The 16015-nt window shown below is 38.4% G+C and overlaps 1 protein-coding gene across 7 annotated transcripts in view; it reads left to right on the forward strand.

Annotated features, from left to right (window-relative positions):
* Positions 1–16015, forward strand: part of OSBPL1A (oxysterol binding protein like 1A) — a 269191-nt gene that overhangs the window by 183121 nt on the left and 70055 nt on the right. For 6 of the 7 annotated variants that reach the window (XM_058692476.1, XM_058692475.1, XM_058692477.1 and 3 more), the window contains one exon: positions 2842–2998. The exons of the other annotated variant lie outside the window; for it this stretch is intronic. In XM_058692476.1, the coding sequence (XP_058548459.1) occupies positions 2842–2998 (157 nt within the window). The remainder of the gene's footprint in view (positions 1–2841; positions 2999–16015) is intronic. 7 annotated transcript variants of the gene reach the window in all.

Raw genomic sequence — 16015 nt, forward strand, 5'->3', positions numbered from 1 at the left:
AAAATCTTAATTTTTTTCATATGAAACAAATTTGAAAATGTAGGTGTGAAAAAACCACTCCTATTTCACCACCTAACACCACTGTCATCATCTCTGATTCAGGATTTGCTCAGGCAACTTCCTCTCACCAACACTCTTACCTCTACCTGAGTGTCGTTTTCTTTTTTTAAAGATTTACCTGAGGCACCACGTCTCCTACGTCGTCTTTCCTGATACCCATCAACCTAGCCGAGAAAATTGATTCCCTTACCTCACTGTGCCCTAGACAGACTTCTGTTATTTTACTGCTCTGGTCTGTATGTACATCTGAACCAGACTGGCCTCTCCTTAGGAAGGAGTAAAGTTATTTTTTTGCTCTATATTTTAGAGTTGCAGAACGATACCTTGATTATTTTTGCCTTTTGTATTTTGTTAAAAGCATTTTTCTGTTTTATTAAGTTGTATGTGTAAATGTGATTTTAACAACTAATTTCATCTGATGGCGGCTGTCCTTTCTTTGTTACTGGCTATTCAGGTTGTGTTTAATTTTTTTGAATACAAGGTTGTGTTACTGCCTGACAAAATTGACAGTGAAAAATATGTCTCTTTGAATTTATTATTAAAATATCTGTTTCTTTGTTATAACGTCTATGACTTGAACAAAGTATATTTTCAGAAATTCCAGTAAAATTATATTTACAGAAAATAAAAATTGCTGACATTGAAAGACATTCTCCAAGTAACTTAACACCATTCAGAGGGGCCAGGGTTCAGAGTTCAAGATGTGTTGTCCAACCTGCAATTGTACTTGTCCAACATTTGTTACTATGGTGTTTCCTGACTTGTAATGGTTCCAACTTACGATTTTCCAGCTTTATGATGGTGTGAAAGTGATATGCATTCAGTAGAAACCATACTTCAGGGTTTGAATTTGGATCATTTTTGGGACTAGTGCTGGGCAGCGGCAGTAAGCCTTGGCTCCCGGTAGGCCAGTAAGACAAGCATTCTGCATCCAGACAACCATTTTGTTTTTCAGTATAACATTCAATAGATTATATGAGATGTTCAACACTTTATTATAAAATAGGCTTTGTGTCAGATGATTTTGCCCAAATAATGTAAGTGACAGAGCATATTTAAGGTAGGCTAGGCTAAGCTGTGATGTTGAGGAGGTTAGGTGTATTACATGCGTTTTTAACTTAATATTTTATTTATTTATTTTAGAGAGCACACGGTGGGAGAGGGGCAGAGGGGGAGAGAGAGAAAGAGAGGATCTTAAGCAGGCTCCATGCTCAGTGAAGCCCAATGCAGGGCTCGATCCCAGGATCCTGCGATCATGACCTGAGCTGAAATCAAGAGTCAGACACTCAACCAACTGAGCCACCCAGGTGCCCCATAAATTAATTAATTATTTTAACATTTATTTATTTATTTTGAGAGAGAGACAGCACGTGCACAAGCAGTGCAGGTTGGAGAGACGGGAGAGATAGAGAATCTGAAGTAGTCTCCAGGCTCAGAGCTGTCAGCACAGAACCCGACATGGGGCTCGAACTCCTTCAATTGTGAGATCATGACCTGACCCAAAGTTGGACCCCTAACTGACTGAACCACCCAGGTGCCCTGACCTAATATTTTGAACTTGATGAGTTTATTGGGACGTAACCCCATTGTAAGTCAAAGAAGATCTAAAATCAACCGAATGTGATAAAAATAAGGTTCCTTGATGTTGGCTAAGTTATAGAATGCAGCAGAGGGAAAAGAAAGTGCTAAAAAATTTGATTTCCTGAACAGTTTAGCTGTAATACAAACTAAGCAGATGGTCAGTAAATTTAAGGAAGTTTAAGGAAGTTTGCTTGAATGTGTGTAAGAGTTCTGCCCTAGAGCTGAGGACAATTGAGTGTATAGTCATCTGCTTAGGAAGGGAATTTAGAAAGTTATCTTGAATTTATATTTCAGTAGAAACACGGGCACAATTTAAAGTTTTTTGTAGATTGCTACTTTCAGCTGAAGTATATAGAGCAATAAATGAATCGGAGGACTTAAGTTCAAATGCTGGTTCACCTAACTCAAAAGCCATGAGACCATCAGCACACATGTTAATAACCCTGTAGTCCTGCTTTACTGTCACCAAGGCACCCTGGAAATGCTAAAAGGAGATGAATAATGTGATCATGCCTGAAAACTATAATGTGTTGTATAAAAATAAGTTGTCTTCGTATTCTCAAACAGGCAGATGGCTCTACCCTGAATACATAGCCAATTAGGAACATGGTATTTCTATCCTAAAAATGCCTGCCTGATAATTGGATTGTATATGGATACTTTCAGCTTTAGCTCTTGAGGATTAAAATAATATCATACCAAAAGAAGTATTTTTTGAGGTATTTTAAGATTACCTTTTCTTCTGTGTCTACAGTATCAAAGGCAATTTAAACTTCCCCCTGAGTACACCACTATAACTTTTTCCTTATACGTGAATTCTAAAAACTGAATTTTTTTTTTTTTTTTGGTAGGTTACCCTTTAGATGCTTTGAGAGGGAAGATAGAAATTTTGGGGGAGGGGGAACTCCTTCCTGAATATGATTTCTTAAAGAATTGGATAATCTTTGGAAATCTCTTGTAATGTCTAAAATCTGTTTAATTGTAAGTTTATAGTAGCCTGTATCTGTTTCATAAATCCACTTTAGCCTTATTGGGTGCAGGTTCCCTGAAATCCCTGAGGAGGTGGTTAATGGATGGATTGTTGAAGGACAAAGTAGGCTGCTTAAGTTTCAAAGCCTAATGCATTAAGGGAGATATCCATTGTTACTGCCACCTCGCACCCAAGTTCAGTTCATTGACTGCGAACCTGCTCTGCCACAGAGTCCGAGTCCGAGCGGTCCCTGAGCAGACTGGAGGCAGTGACGGCACGCTCCTCTGAAGAGGAAGGAGAGCACCTGGGCAGTAGAAAACACAGAATGTCAGAGGGAAACGATTGTGGTGGTGGAGATGCTCTCTCCAATGGCATCAAAAAACACAGGTAGGACAGTTTAACGGTCACTATTGCTGGCTTTTTCTTATAAAATACTTACAGGTTCATAAAGAAAAGCATACCTTCTCTTTGTTTTTCCCTGTCTGTGTTGGACATTTATATTGCGGTTATCACCTCAGAGAAAGGATTTAGCTTAAGTACTTTTGCTCATTTGAGAGAAGAACATCATCTGTAATTGTAGGAACAAAGCATAAAACGTGGTTTTGGCAACCATGGTTTCGGGGAACATAAATCCTTGAGTTGAAAATTCAGATAGGCTCTTCAGAATTGTCTGTCGCAATTGATGCCGGGCTCCTTTTTCCTCATACATCTTTGATGACTCTGCCTCCCCGTGCTATTTTAGTTTCTCGCCATTTGATCTTCTTGTTGGTTTTAGTGAGAGTGGATGGTAATATTGCCTGCCTGTTGATACAACTCAGTTACATTTAAACAAAGCCCTTTATTAAGACCCAGGGTTTGTTGAACATATCCATTTTACACTGTCTAATAACATTAGTATCTTTTTATTCCCTTGATGATTTCTTCCTAGAGATTGCCCCAGAGTAACGAGAGGCAGCAGGCACTGGAGCTCTCAGGTTTCGGCACAAGTGTGCAGACACAGTGGCACATATGCCTGCCGGTATTCATAAAATATTTTATCAAATTATGGATTAAGGCTGTATCCTGGTGTCATTGTGAAATGCACACGGGGGGGTGGGTAAGAAGTTATTAACGGTTAATTTCTACAAGATAGTTTCGTTTGTTTAATATTTGCAAGTTGTATAACTCTGACTCCATTTCTGCGCCATGATTCTGGTCCTGATTGGTCTCAATTATTCTACTGGGGGGAAAATGTACATATCCCTTCTGATTTATGTGTATTTGCCCCTGGCTAACAAAAATAGTTTATACTCCATTTGAAAACATCCAGTGAATTTTAGGTAATAAACTAATTGAAACCAGGATTTTCTTTTGTTTGGTTAGGGAGTATCCTCTAAACATACTTACTGATGCGATTTACTATTGAAAATTATGTGGCCAGCATTGCTTTCCTGATTGCCTTCAGTAGTTGCTGTCAACTCCTTTGGGAGTCCGGGGCTAAAAAAGTTCTGTATAGGACATGAAATACCTAACAGGACACTTGGCAGGCTTACCAGACATACATTATGACAGTCTGGTGAGAACACAGGTGAACTCTTACGAATAGATGATACAGTTGTTCAAATATCCATCAGAATAAAATAGAAGGTTGCAGATAAATTCCAGGGTCACTTTGTGCTTAAATACTCTCATATCCTAGGGCTGGAGGCATTTCTCTGCTGCCTTTCAGAGTGCCAGTAGCCCTTTAGTATGTGTGCTGTAATCATAACAGTAGTTATTTTGCACTTGACAGAAATTTATTATACTGTATTTATATATTGTGTGTTATATCTTAATTAGTCAAACCCAGAATGGTAAAGTGAGAAAGTTAAGGTGAAATTGTTCAAAAATGAAATCAGGGCAGGTCACTAAGAAAAACTTCAAAGGAATGCAGCTAGGTAGTGACCTCACTGGAAAAGTTAAACTGATAAATGCGCTGCAACTTACTAAGCCTGTAAGTGTAATAAAATATTCTTTAGTATTTAGGAGAAAAGAGGACAGTTTAGGAAATTGTCAGCAATCAGGTATGTAGGGAAAACATAACAGTTTCTATTTTAAAAAGTAATTGTAAGGAGTTTTTTGTTTTGTTTTTTAGCCTTTTGTCTTGAAGTTCCTCTCTAATCAAATAAAGAGAACTTATGCCACCAATAATTTAAAAGTTTCATTTCAGATTAAGAAAGTAAATGTAGTATTCAGTGTTACCAAGTCCCTCTTGCCTGTGCCTTCAATTGCATTGTAAGTAATCTGTGTTTATAATGGGCAATTATTGTGGTAATAGGAAGAATAATTTGAATTAGTAGTAATTTTGGCGTTGTTTTTATTTTTTATTTTTTATTTTTTTCAATATATGAAGTTTATTGTCAAATTGGTTTCCATACAACACCCAGTGCTCATCCCAAAAGGTGCCCTCCTCAATACCCGTCACCCCCCCCCCCCCCCCCCCATCAACCCTCAGTTTGTTCTCAGTTTTTAAGAGTCTCTTATGCTTTGGCTCTCTCCCACTCTAACCTCTTTTTTCTTTTTTTTTTTCCTTCCCCTCCTCCATGGGTTTCTGTTAAGTTTCTCAGTATCCACATAAGAGTGAAACCATATGGTATCTGTCTTTTTCTGCCTGACTTATTTCACTTAGCATAACACTCTCCAGTTCCATCCACGTTGCTACAAAAGGCCATATTTCATTCTTTCTCATTGCCACATAGTATTCCATTGTGTATATAAACCACAATTTCTTTATCCATTCATCAGTTGATGGACATTTAGGCTCTTTCCATAATTTGGCTATTGTTGAGAGTGCTGCTATAAACATTGGGGTACAAGTGCCCTATGCATCAGTACTCCTGTATCCCTTGGCCATGTTTTTAGAAAAGCAGAAGTAGGTGCTGTTGGAGGATCAGCACAAAGTGACCCTAGAGTTTATCTGCAGTCTTCTATTTTATTTTTAAAAGTCACGTGAAATTAGTATTTGACCTTGTCATATATTATATATTTCCTCTTCCCTCCATACCACCATTTACCTTCTAGGATATACACACTTAAATTTAGGAAGGAGGACATGGGAAGAATATAGATTGTAAAATTTTTTAAAGTGGGAAATTAATATTTTTAAATGGCAAAAGATAAGCCTTACAATAATTCACATGGAAAGTATTAAATCATGGCCTAACTGATTTGCTGATAAACTAGAACAGGGGTTTTCAACTATTTAGCCATGGAACCACTTGTATAACAGATATTTAGTGTGGAAACTTAAAATCTCAACCACTTTCGGAGATTGTTGGGTCTCCCCTCAGAGGGGTCCTCTCCGCTCTTCTCCCCCGTCTCTAGCTTCAGTGGGAGACACCACATCTACTTCATGTCCTTATCCAACAAAAATATTTAAGCTCTATTTTCTGTAGTATGTGTTATAAACCATTACAAACTATGTTTCTGTTCCTGTTTATTACATACATAGGGGCCTTGGAGGGTGTTTGCTACGTGGGAAGCACTCAGTGCAAATGACCTGCTTTAACTCTGTTCATTCCATTTTTCCTCAAAAACTGTGATTTGCTTTGCCCTCAACCTCTACCCACTCGTTTTCCTTTTCCACCTAGTCATCGTAGGGTGACATTGTGGGGCACAGTTTGAAAATTTCCAGGTATAGGGCATATGTCGTATTAATCAACTATAAAATAAGGTGTGCTAAACTAATTTCTATGATAATAAAAGTGTAGATACTATGGATGTTTAATCTGTCCCATGTGATAATTGCCAACAAAATATTTAAAAAAATTTTTTTAATGTTTATTTATTTTTGAGAAAGAGTGTGAGCAGGGGGGAACAGCAAAGGGAGAGGGAGACACAGAATCCAAAGCAGGCTCTAGGCTCCAGTGCTGTGCATGCTGTTGGGCTTTCAGGTTAGTTCTAGAGAAATGTCAACAAAATTAGGGTTTTACTTATGACCTAGAACCATAAATATTGCAGAGTTAGCGAGCATACAAAACAAATGCTCCATTTCAATGGCATTTTATTTTTTCTCCGGAAAATATACTGAGTTGCTTTGTGGACAGTTAGTCTACACCATGCTGTAGTCAGGTTTATATTGATAGGGCTTCTTGACATCTTGGCTGTGTTTCACAGGAGCAGCTCTCTCGGACCTAATTTATGAAATTTATTCAGAGCTCTGATCTTTTAACTTGTTAGTGGTTTGCCCCAAGTTGTTATATTTGATAAAGATGCTGATATTTATTTCATTACATCACTGGATATGGTATAAAAGATACTTAATGTAGAACAGATTAGTTAGAATGTGAAACATAGGATCCATGTTACAGTTCTGTACATTCTATTTGTAAATGTTATTTACTTCATTAATAGCATTAAATGATAAAAGGAGAAAAACATACGATCATTCTAATAAAGAAAAAACATTCAATAAAATCACAGTCATTCCTGATTAATAAATATCTTAGCAAATCACAAATATAAGAGAGAACTTTAATCTTGTTAAAATTCACAAGAAACGAATTACTTAATGAGATAGTAAAGACAGTATTTAGAATATCAGGAATAATATAGGGATGCCTGCTGTCATCTTTGCTATTCAGCATTATTTGGAGGCCATAGTCAGAGATATACCATAGCCATGAAATTTAGAAATAAAAACAGGGTGCCTAGGTGGCTCAGTTGGTTAAGCAAGATCAGGTCATGATCTCGTGAGTTCAAGCCCCACGTCGGGCTCTGTGCTGACAGCTCAGAGCCTGGAGCCTGCTTTAGATTCTGTGTCTCCCTCTCTCTCTACCCCTCCCTTGCTCACACTCTCAAAAATAAAAACTAAAAAAATTAAAAAAAAAAAAAAACCATAAGTATCTACCAGCAAATTGTTCAAGTTGGTAAAGAAGTTTGGCAGGGTTGCTTTCATACACAATCAACTGTTTACATTTCTGTGCACCATCAACACACTAGCTTAACTGGGGAAGGGGGCATACTGAGAGTACCTATTATAAAGTTACATACCTAGGAATAAATCTTAGCAAAAAATGTAATATTAAACTTACTGAAAGACCTAAAACTTATTGAGATGGCAAATACATTGTCAGAGAGACATTTTTGCCAAATTGATCTGCAAGATTCAGTGAAGTTTTAATTAAAATCTCAATGCCCTTTTCCTTGGAAGTTGAAACACGAATTCTGAAATATGTATTTAAGCCCATAGGGCTTTGAAGAGCCAAGATACTGCTCAAGAACCAGGTTGAGGGAAAGGAAAGCATTTTCTTTATCAAACGTGAAGACTGATTATAAGTCTTTAGTGCAGAAGTTTCATGGAGGCAGACCTGGAGAATGGAACTAGAAGGTCGCAAGACCTGGGGCGCCTGGGTGGCTCAGTCGATTGAGTGTCCGACTTCGGCTCAGGTCATGATCTTGCAGTCTGTGAGTTCGAGCCCCATGTCAGGCTCTGTGCTGACAGCTCAGAGCCTGGAGCCTGCTTCGGATTCTGTGTCTCCCTCTCTCTCTCTCTGCCCCTCTCCTGCTCATGCTCTGTCTCTCTCTGTCAAAAATAAACAAACATTAAAAAAAAAAATTTAGAAGGTCCCAAGACCCACAGATCTAGGAAACCTGGTATATACAGCAGAGCTAGCCTAGCAGATCAGTGAGGGGAAGAATGGGTTGTTAGGTAAATGGTACTGAGTTAGTCATTTAATGTGGGTCCTCCAAAGCAAAAAGGAAATGGGTCCTTATTTCATACACACAAGTATAAATTCTAGATGAACCAAACACTTGTGAAAGAGAAAAACTTAAAGACTTTTAGAAGGAAATATAAAGTATCTAACAGTTTTAAAATAGGGAAGAATTTCTTACAACAGAAATGTGATAGGGACTAAGTTTATATCTGATTCTAGTTAATGTACTTGTATTTATACTGATGTATTTACTTGAATAAAGCCTTCTATTCTCCAGTAAATGTGGCTAAGAGTCTCAAAGGTTTATTTTGCTGAAATGGCAGATTAGGACTCCTGATGATCGCCTAGTTTACCCTTTATTTATCCTTCGTGACTTCTTTAGAATTGAATTATTACTAGCCAAATAACAGCAGTCTTCTGTTCATGAAGAAGTCATACAAAGAATATGCTGTCAAGTTGAAGAAATTAAGAATACAGGGTAAGAAAATAACTTTCAAGAAGTAAGATTATAGTGAGAAAATGTTAGTCATGAAAATTATTCGACTTTGAATACATCTAATCACTAGAACAAAACCACCTTGGTTTTGAAATCTCACTGCAGATATGGGCAAATGATCTGGTTTCAGACTTGATCAGGTCCGGGCAGAGTTGCTAACCAGTTCCCCCTCCCAGATGTCCTCTGTTGCCCTGGGCAGAAAAAAAATACTCTTGTCTGTCAGAAAATGTTTGGGGTAATTCCCTGTTGTCATGTCGTGACCAGGGTCACGTTAGCAGGAGTCCAGATACATGTCTGAATTTTAAAGACCCAAGAGTCCTGGGAGAAGAACAAGAGCCTGGCCAGAATTACCAAGATTTGTGGTAGGGCTAGAGGGACCAGTGGTTTTAAGGACACTGTGAATCTGCACTCTCAGCCTTCTCTTTGCCCCAGAATACTTATTTGCTCTGGAAAGTAGAGGGCTTTAATGTTGTTGTTGTTGTTGTTGTTGTTGTTGTTGTTGTTTTTAAGAAAAATTTAAAAACAGTATTACTAAAACGCACAGCTCTACTGTGGGGCCTACCTTTTTAACCAGTTGGACACATGGCTGTCTCAGAAACCTGAGAGAGAAGAGTGCTAGAGATGGAGAACAGTGAGAAGCTCCAGGAGAAGCAGCAGAGAAAGAGGATGCTTGACACTCCAGGAGATGCAGAGGTTGGGGCCAGGGTGCCGCAGAGTGCAAAGGAGGCAGACAGCTGGCAGTCCTGAAACCCCCCATCAGGGGGCAGTGGAGATCGGACCCCTGGGACAGATTGGCAGGTTGGATGCCAGCAGGCCACTCTGATTACATGTGACACCCACCTCTCCCACAAAAACATGATTGGAGATTTCTAGACCAGTAGGAGCTTGGCAGGTGAGGGCTGAGCACCCAACAAAAAGTGTTCAAATGCAAAAAGCTCATCTAGGACTAACAAGCTGTTGGGCCACAGTAGTATATTAGAAAGGAAAAGGCACAGACAGGAGTCTAGACTCGTGATAATTACCTTCACAAAACCAGGTTGACTTGCCAAAGTTATTCCCAGAACTTACTCTAGGAAACCTGAGACCTCTTTTCACAGAATTCACCTCTTCCCACCCTGGTTTAAAAAGCAGATAGAGGAGTTGCTCTTTTTTTTCTTTTTTTTTTAAATATAATTTATTGTCAAGTTGACTAACATACAGAGTATATAGTGTGCTCTTGGTTTCGGGAGTAGATTCCCATGATTCATCACTTATGCACAAGACCCAGTGCTCATCCCAATAAGCACCCTCCTCAGTGCCCATCACCCATTTCTCCCTCCCCCCGCCCCCAGCACCCTCCATCAACCCTCAGTTTGTTCTCTGTATTTAAGGGTCTCTTATGGTTTGACTCCCTCTCTGTAACTATTTTCCCCCCTTCCCTTCACCCATGGTCTTCTGTTAAGTTTCTCAAGATCCACATGAGTGGAGAACATGTTATCTGTCTTTCTCTGACTTGTTTCACTTAGCATAATACCCTCCAGTTCCATCCACGTTGTTGCAAATGGCAGGATTTCATTCTTTCTCGTTGCCAAGTAGTATTCCACTCTGTGTGTGTGTGTGTGTGTGTGTGTGTGTGTGTGCGCGCGCGCGCGCGCGCGTGCGCATGCGCACACGTGCATACACGCACACCATACCTTCTTTATCCATTCATCAGTTGATGGACATTTGGGCTCTTTCCATAATTTCCATAATTTGTCTATTGTTGATAGTGCTGCTATAAACATTGGGGTACATGTGCCCCTATGAATCAGCATGAAGGCTGCTCTTTTTAAAGCAGGGGCTGAGGTTCAGAGGCCCACAGGTTCACCTCCTTAGCTCACCCAGACCCCTGAAACACCTTTTTTGGGGTTGGGACATTTTAAAACACTGTTAGAAAAACACAGAATCTTTCCAGTGGTAGCATTCTATAAGCAAACAGTGGTGACATACACTTTTACCTGACTCTGAGGCTCATTCGAATTTATTCTAGATCAGTGATTTTTGTGGGCTGATGAGAACAGTTTTCTAGGGCAGCCGTAATCTGCAAAGCTGTGCTCGAGTGAACAAAATAACAAATAGCTAACGATTTGTGTTGTTTGCCTTGGAGACAAACAGAAGTAAAGAGTATGTTTTCAGGCATATAATCCCATTTTAGGAACTTTATTATGGAAGTTTTCAAACATACAAACAGTATCATATGATGAGCCATTCATACCCATCATTCATCTTCAACATTTATCATGTGCCTCACCTTTTTTCATCTAGAGACCTCCCCACCTCTGATAATTTAAAAGATTATTTCTATTTTCATTTTTTTTAACCTTTATTTTAAGTAGGCTCCACGCCCAACATGGGGCTTAAACTCACGACCCTGAGATCAAGAGTCACATGTTCTACTGACTGAGCCAGCCAAGTGCCCCTAAAAAATTATTTTAAAAATTAAATCAAAGATACAGTTTCATCATGAATTCATTATAACCCTTTAAAACATTGGGACCATTATTTTCTAAATCCACAGTACCATTATGACACCTAAAATATAGTATCCTTAATTATCAAATATTTAGTGGTATTCAGTTTTTCTTGATTGTCTCATAAATGCCACTTAGTAATTAGATCTAAAATGTCATTGAATAATAAAAATTTGGAAGGTCCACATACTGCATTTGATCTATAGGTCTCCTAAATACATTTTAATCTCTAGGTTTCTTCTCTTTCCCGTTTTTTTGTCAGTTATTTATGGAAGAAATCTGGCCATTTGTCCTGTAGAATAATCCACAGTCTGGATATTGCTGTTTGCATTCCCATGGTGTCATTTAACATATTCTTTTACTCCTGAATTGCTCAGCCAGATTTAGGATTGAATTATTTGGCACAAAATACTTCATAGGTACACATACCATAGGTGTACCTCCTGTTACATCCATTGGGAGCACATGCTGTCTGGTTTTCCTACTTTTTATAAGGTTGAGATTGATTCCTGGAGTGTCAGGCGTTCTCAGCCTGACACATCCATCATAAAGTTGTCCAACAGCCTTGAACCTAATGATTTTAGCAGGTGATGTTGATCAGTATCTCCATCCTTGTTTTATTAAGGGCTGCAAAAATGGTCCTATGACTTTTCTATCATTCCTCCTTCTTAGAACCCTTTGTAAAGAAAAAACTTCCCATTACCTCTTTTTAGAATATGTTGGTTCCCTAACATCCTCCAGAGGTAATGAATGAAAATACGGATTGGATTGCTTAAATCTATTGTGATTATTTTTCCCATCTTTTTAAAAAATTTTTTAAAGTTTTTATTTATTTACTTTGAGAGAAACAGTGCACAGGAGGGGCAGAGAGAGAAGGAGAATCCCAAGCAGGCTGTGCACTGACAGTGATGCAGGGCTTGAACTCAACGAACCGCAACATCATGACTGAGCCGAAGTTGGAAGCCCAACTGAGCCACTCAGGCACCCCTTTTACCCATCTTTGATCAGACGGAGCCCTTCTTTCTGTGTCCTTTTGACAGGTTTTTGCTTTGTTTTGTTTTTTGTTTTGTTTTTAGGTATAATTTTAGTATAATCTAATTCTCTTTGATAGCTGCCTTGCTTTCTGATACAGAGATGTTTCAGGCTTATCTGCTATATTTTCGGCCCCAGACCTAGAGTCAGCTTTTTCTCTAAGGAGCCACATTTCATTTTTTGGGAAGTAATGTTTAGATGTAACAATCTCAGTGATAAGAATATTCATTACTGCTCTCTTGGCAGTTTTCAGTCCCTTTTATTGGAGAGAGGTGAACTCCTCCCCCTCCCCCCACCATTTAAGGAAAAGTACTTCATGAGTTCATACCAATATATTTCCAGTTAAAATTTTGGATTATAGGATTTTCCTCTGAATTCCTTTGGTTTTACTTGTATTTCATGGTTTCTAATGGCATTAATAGAATTACCTGTTAGCTTTATTCTAACATGTTGGTTTTGCACACACATACACTCACAAACACTGTTACTAACAATATGGTTGCTGAAAAGAATTTCAGATTTCTTTTTTGTTCCTTTTAGTATATTCCATCTGGGATGTAGAGTCAGTGTTGTGTTTGAAGGTCACTTTATGTATGGTTAAATTACTAACTTGTTGCACAGATAGGCTCATTTGTTTCGTTTGCTTTCAGGTTTTAGAGACTCCCTTTTGACTTGGTTTTTAAGTCAAAAATACAAAACTAGAAAGATCTAGTTTCCATTCTTTTCCCTCAGCAGTTTCCCTCCTCCTCTTAAGTGTAATCATTCTTAAAATGCTCTGATGATTTTATTTTATTTTTTTTTTTAACAGTTATTTATTATTGAGAGACAGAGACAGAGCATGAGCATGGGATGGGCAGAGAGAGAGGGAGACACAGAATCTGAAGCAGGCTCCAGGCTCTGAGCTGTTAGCACAGAGCCCGACGCAGGGCTCGAACTCAAAAACCGCAAGATCGTGACCTGAGCTGAAGTTGGATGCTTTACCGACTGACCCACCCAGGAGCCCCTGATGATTTTGTTTTTAATATAAGCAGTGTAAAGATATATTCGTATTCCTTTTTAAATTATAAAAGATACTTAGTAACTTTCCTTTTTTTTTTTTTCACTCAGCATGTGCTAATTCCAATTCTTTTGGTCTCATGCTCCTTGATATTAGGTAGTTGGGTCACTTTTTCTTAAGTGTTATAACACTTAAGAAATGCATATATGTGTGTGCCTGCACATACATATTTAGAGATGATTCTCTTTAGAATTTTTAATTTGTGATACATTTATGTGCTTTAAAGTTCAGAAACAGGGTATATTATACAAATTTTAACTCTTTTTAAGCTAGCCATGCCTCTTCCTTTCCCTCAATTGCAATCATTATTATTACATATAATGTTTTCTCATACAAATGATAGAAAATGCATATATACAGTTTTTGCCCTGCTTTTATTTTTTTATTTTTTAAAAAATTTTTTTTAATGTTTATTTATTTTTGAGACAGAGACAGCATGAATGAGGGAAAGGTCAGAGAGAGAGGGAGACACAGAATCCGAAACAGGCTCCAGGCTCTGAGCTGTCAGCACAGAGCCTGACGTGGGGCTCGAACTCACGGACTGCGAGATCATGACCTGAGCTGAAGTCGATGCTTAACTGACTGAGCCACCCAGGTGCCCCTGGCCCTGCTTTTAAATATATGTGTATATGTATACACACACACACACACACACACATATACACACATACATATAATTATGCAGCAAATATATTTTGAGCCCCTATTCTATTCATGATGCTTAGGTTACAATAATAAACAAAGTCCTCATTCCTATGGAGTGTCCCATTCTGAACTGAGGGAGGGTTAGAATCTTTTTTGTGTTTAAGATTGATTTGTATCTCTTTTTTTCTGTGAATTGCTCATATCCTTTACCCATTTTTCTGTAGGAATGTTAAACTCACCAGTTTTCAGGGCTTTATAAAAGTATCATTCGAGAAACCAGCTTTTAAATGCAACATGGGATCAAAATATGTTTTTCCAGGTTTGCTAAAGGGAAAGATAATTCTTAGAAAGAATTTTTAATTCTTAACATATAGTGGAAAAGACATTTATTAAAATGCTTTCATAAATGGCACTATTAATCCTGTTTTTGTTTCTGGACTTTGCACACATATGTATATTTGCTCTTTAAAAAAAATACGTAAGTGAATTAGAACAGTGTAGTAAGAGCTACCTGGGTTTGAATCTCATATCTACCACTTTTCTGACCTAAGCAAGTAATAATTTTTTTGAAACTTCTTCATCTGTAAAATGGATATAATAATAGAGCCTACCTTATTGGCTTATTAATTAAAGACATAATGTATGCAAAACACTCATAGTGATATTGGCTAATTAAAAGTCAGGTACTCTTGCAAGTAGAAAACTGATAAATCCTGCGTAAAAACGGATAAATGGAATTATTTTCTTCCTTTCTTTTAACTTAAAAGGTCTTTGGCTGAGCTTAAGAAGTGTAAATTGTCCGGGGCGCCTGGGTGGCTCAGTCGGTTAAGCGTCCGACTTCAGCTCAGGTCGCGGTCTCGTGGTCCGTGAGTTCGAGCCCCGCGTCGGGCTCTGGGCTGACAGCTCAGAGCCTGGAGCCTGCTTCTGAGTCTGTGTCTCCCTCTCTCTCTGCCCCTCCCCCGTTCATGCTGTGTCTCTCTCTGTCTCAAAAATAAATAAATGTTAAAAAAAAAAAATTTAAAAAAAAAAAAAAAAAAGAAAAAAAAAGAAGTGTAAATTGTCCTTTGAAACTGAAACTGGGGAAAGAGGTAGCTGAAAGTGTTGCTCTTGGAATGACATTGTTACCTTTGGTAAATGTGAAGTAAGGAAAATTGTCCCCACATTTAACATCTCCTGTGGTTGATTTCCATTGTCTTTTATAAGGATATTTCATAGTACGGTTAAATTGAAACATGGTTTTTCTTTCTTTTGCCAGTACAAAGGTGTGCCTGGCCTCCACAGAGCTGGTTGTAAACTTCAGTTGTCAGAAGGGTAAACAAGTGGTGACTGGAGGCTTAAAGCTCTGTTATTCATTCCTTGGTCCCTTGAGATTACTTTTCCCTTACACAGGCCCCATTACTTCTTCTTTTGATCCCTAGGCTTTTTGAATCTCATAGGTAAATATCCAATTTCTATTTGAAGTTTGTTTTATATACACTTATAATCCTCAGAATATCAAAAGGAAGAAGTTAAATATTTAATAAAATGGACAGTCTTGCTTGGCATCTTGCTCTATTTAAAGATACACCCTCCACATGAACATAAGGTTTTAAATGCCTGGGAAATATCTTTCAGCGTAATTTAGTCTTTTAAGGCTCTACCTTTTTCTGTTTACTCTGTCCATTTCTTTTTTTTTTTTTTTTTTTCAAGTTTATTTGAGAGGGGGTGGGGGGGAGTGGCAGAGAGGGAGAGAGACAGAATACCAACCCGGCCACACTGTCAGCATAGAGCCCAATGTGGGGCTTGAACCCACAAACCATGAGATCATGACCTCAGCTGAGATCAAGAGTCAGACCTTGACTGAGCCCACTGAGCAACCCAGTGCCCTGCTTTTTTAAATTTTTAAAATTTTCTTTATTTAGAGACAGCTCAAGTCAGGGAGGGAGAAGGGAAAGATGGGGAGAGAGAAAGAGAGAATCTCAAGCAGGCTCCATGCTGTCAGCACATTGCCCGACTTGGGGCTTGAACTCA

The sequence above is a fragment of the Neofelis nebulosa genome, chromosome 11 (assembly GCF_028018385.1).
Source record: "Neofelis nebulosa isolate mNeoNeb1 chromosome 11, mNeoNeb1.pri, whole genome shotgun sequence".
Lineage (NCBI taxonomy): Eukaryota > Metazoa > Chordata > Mammalia > Carnivora > Felidae > Neofelis > Neofelis nebulosa.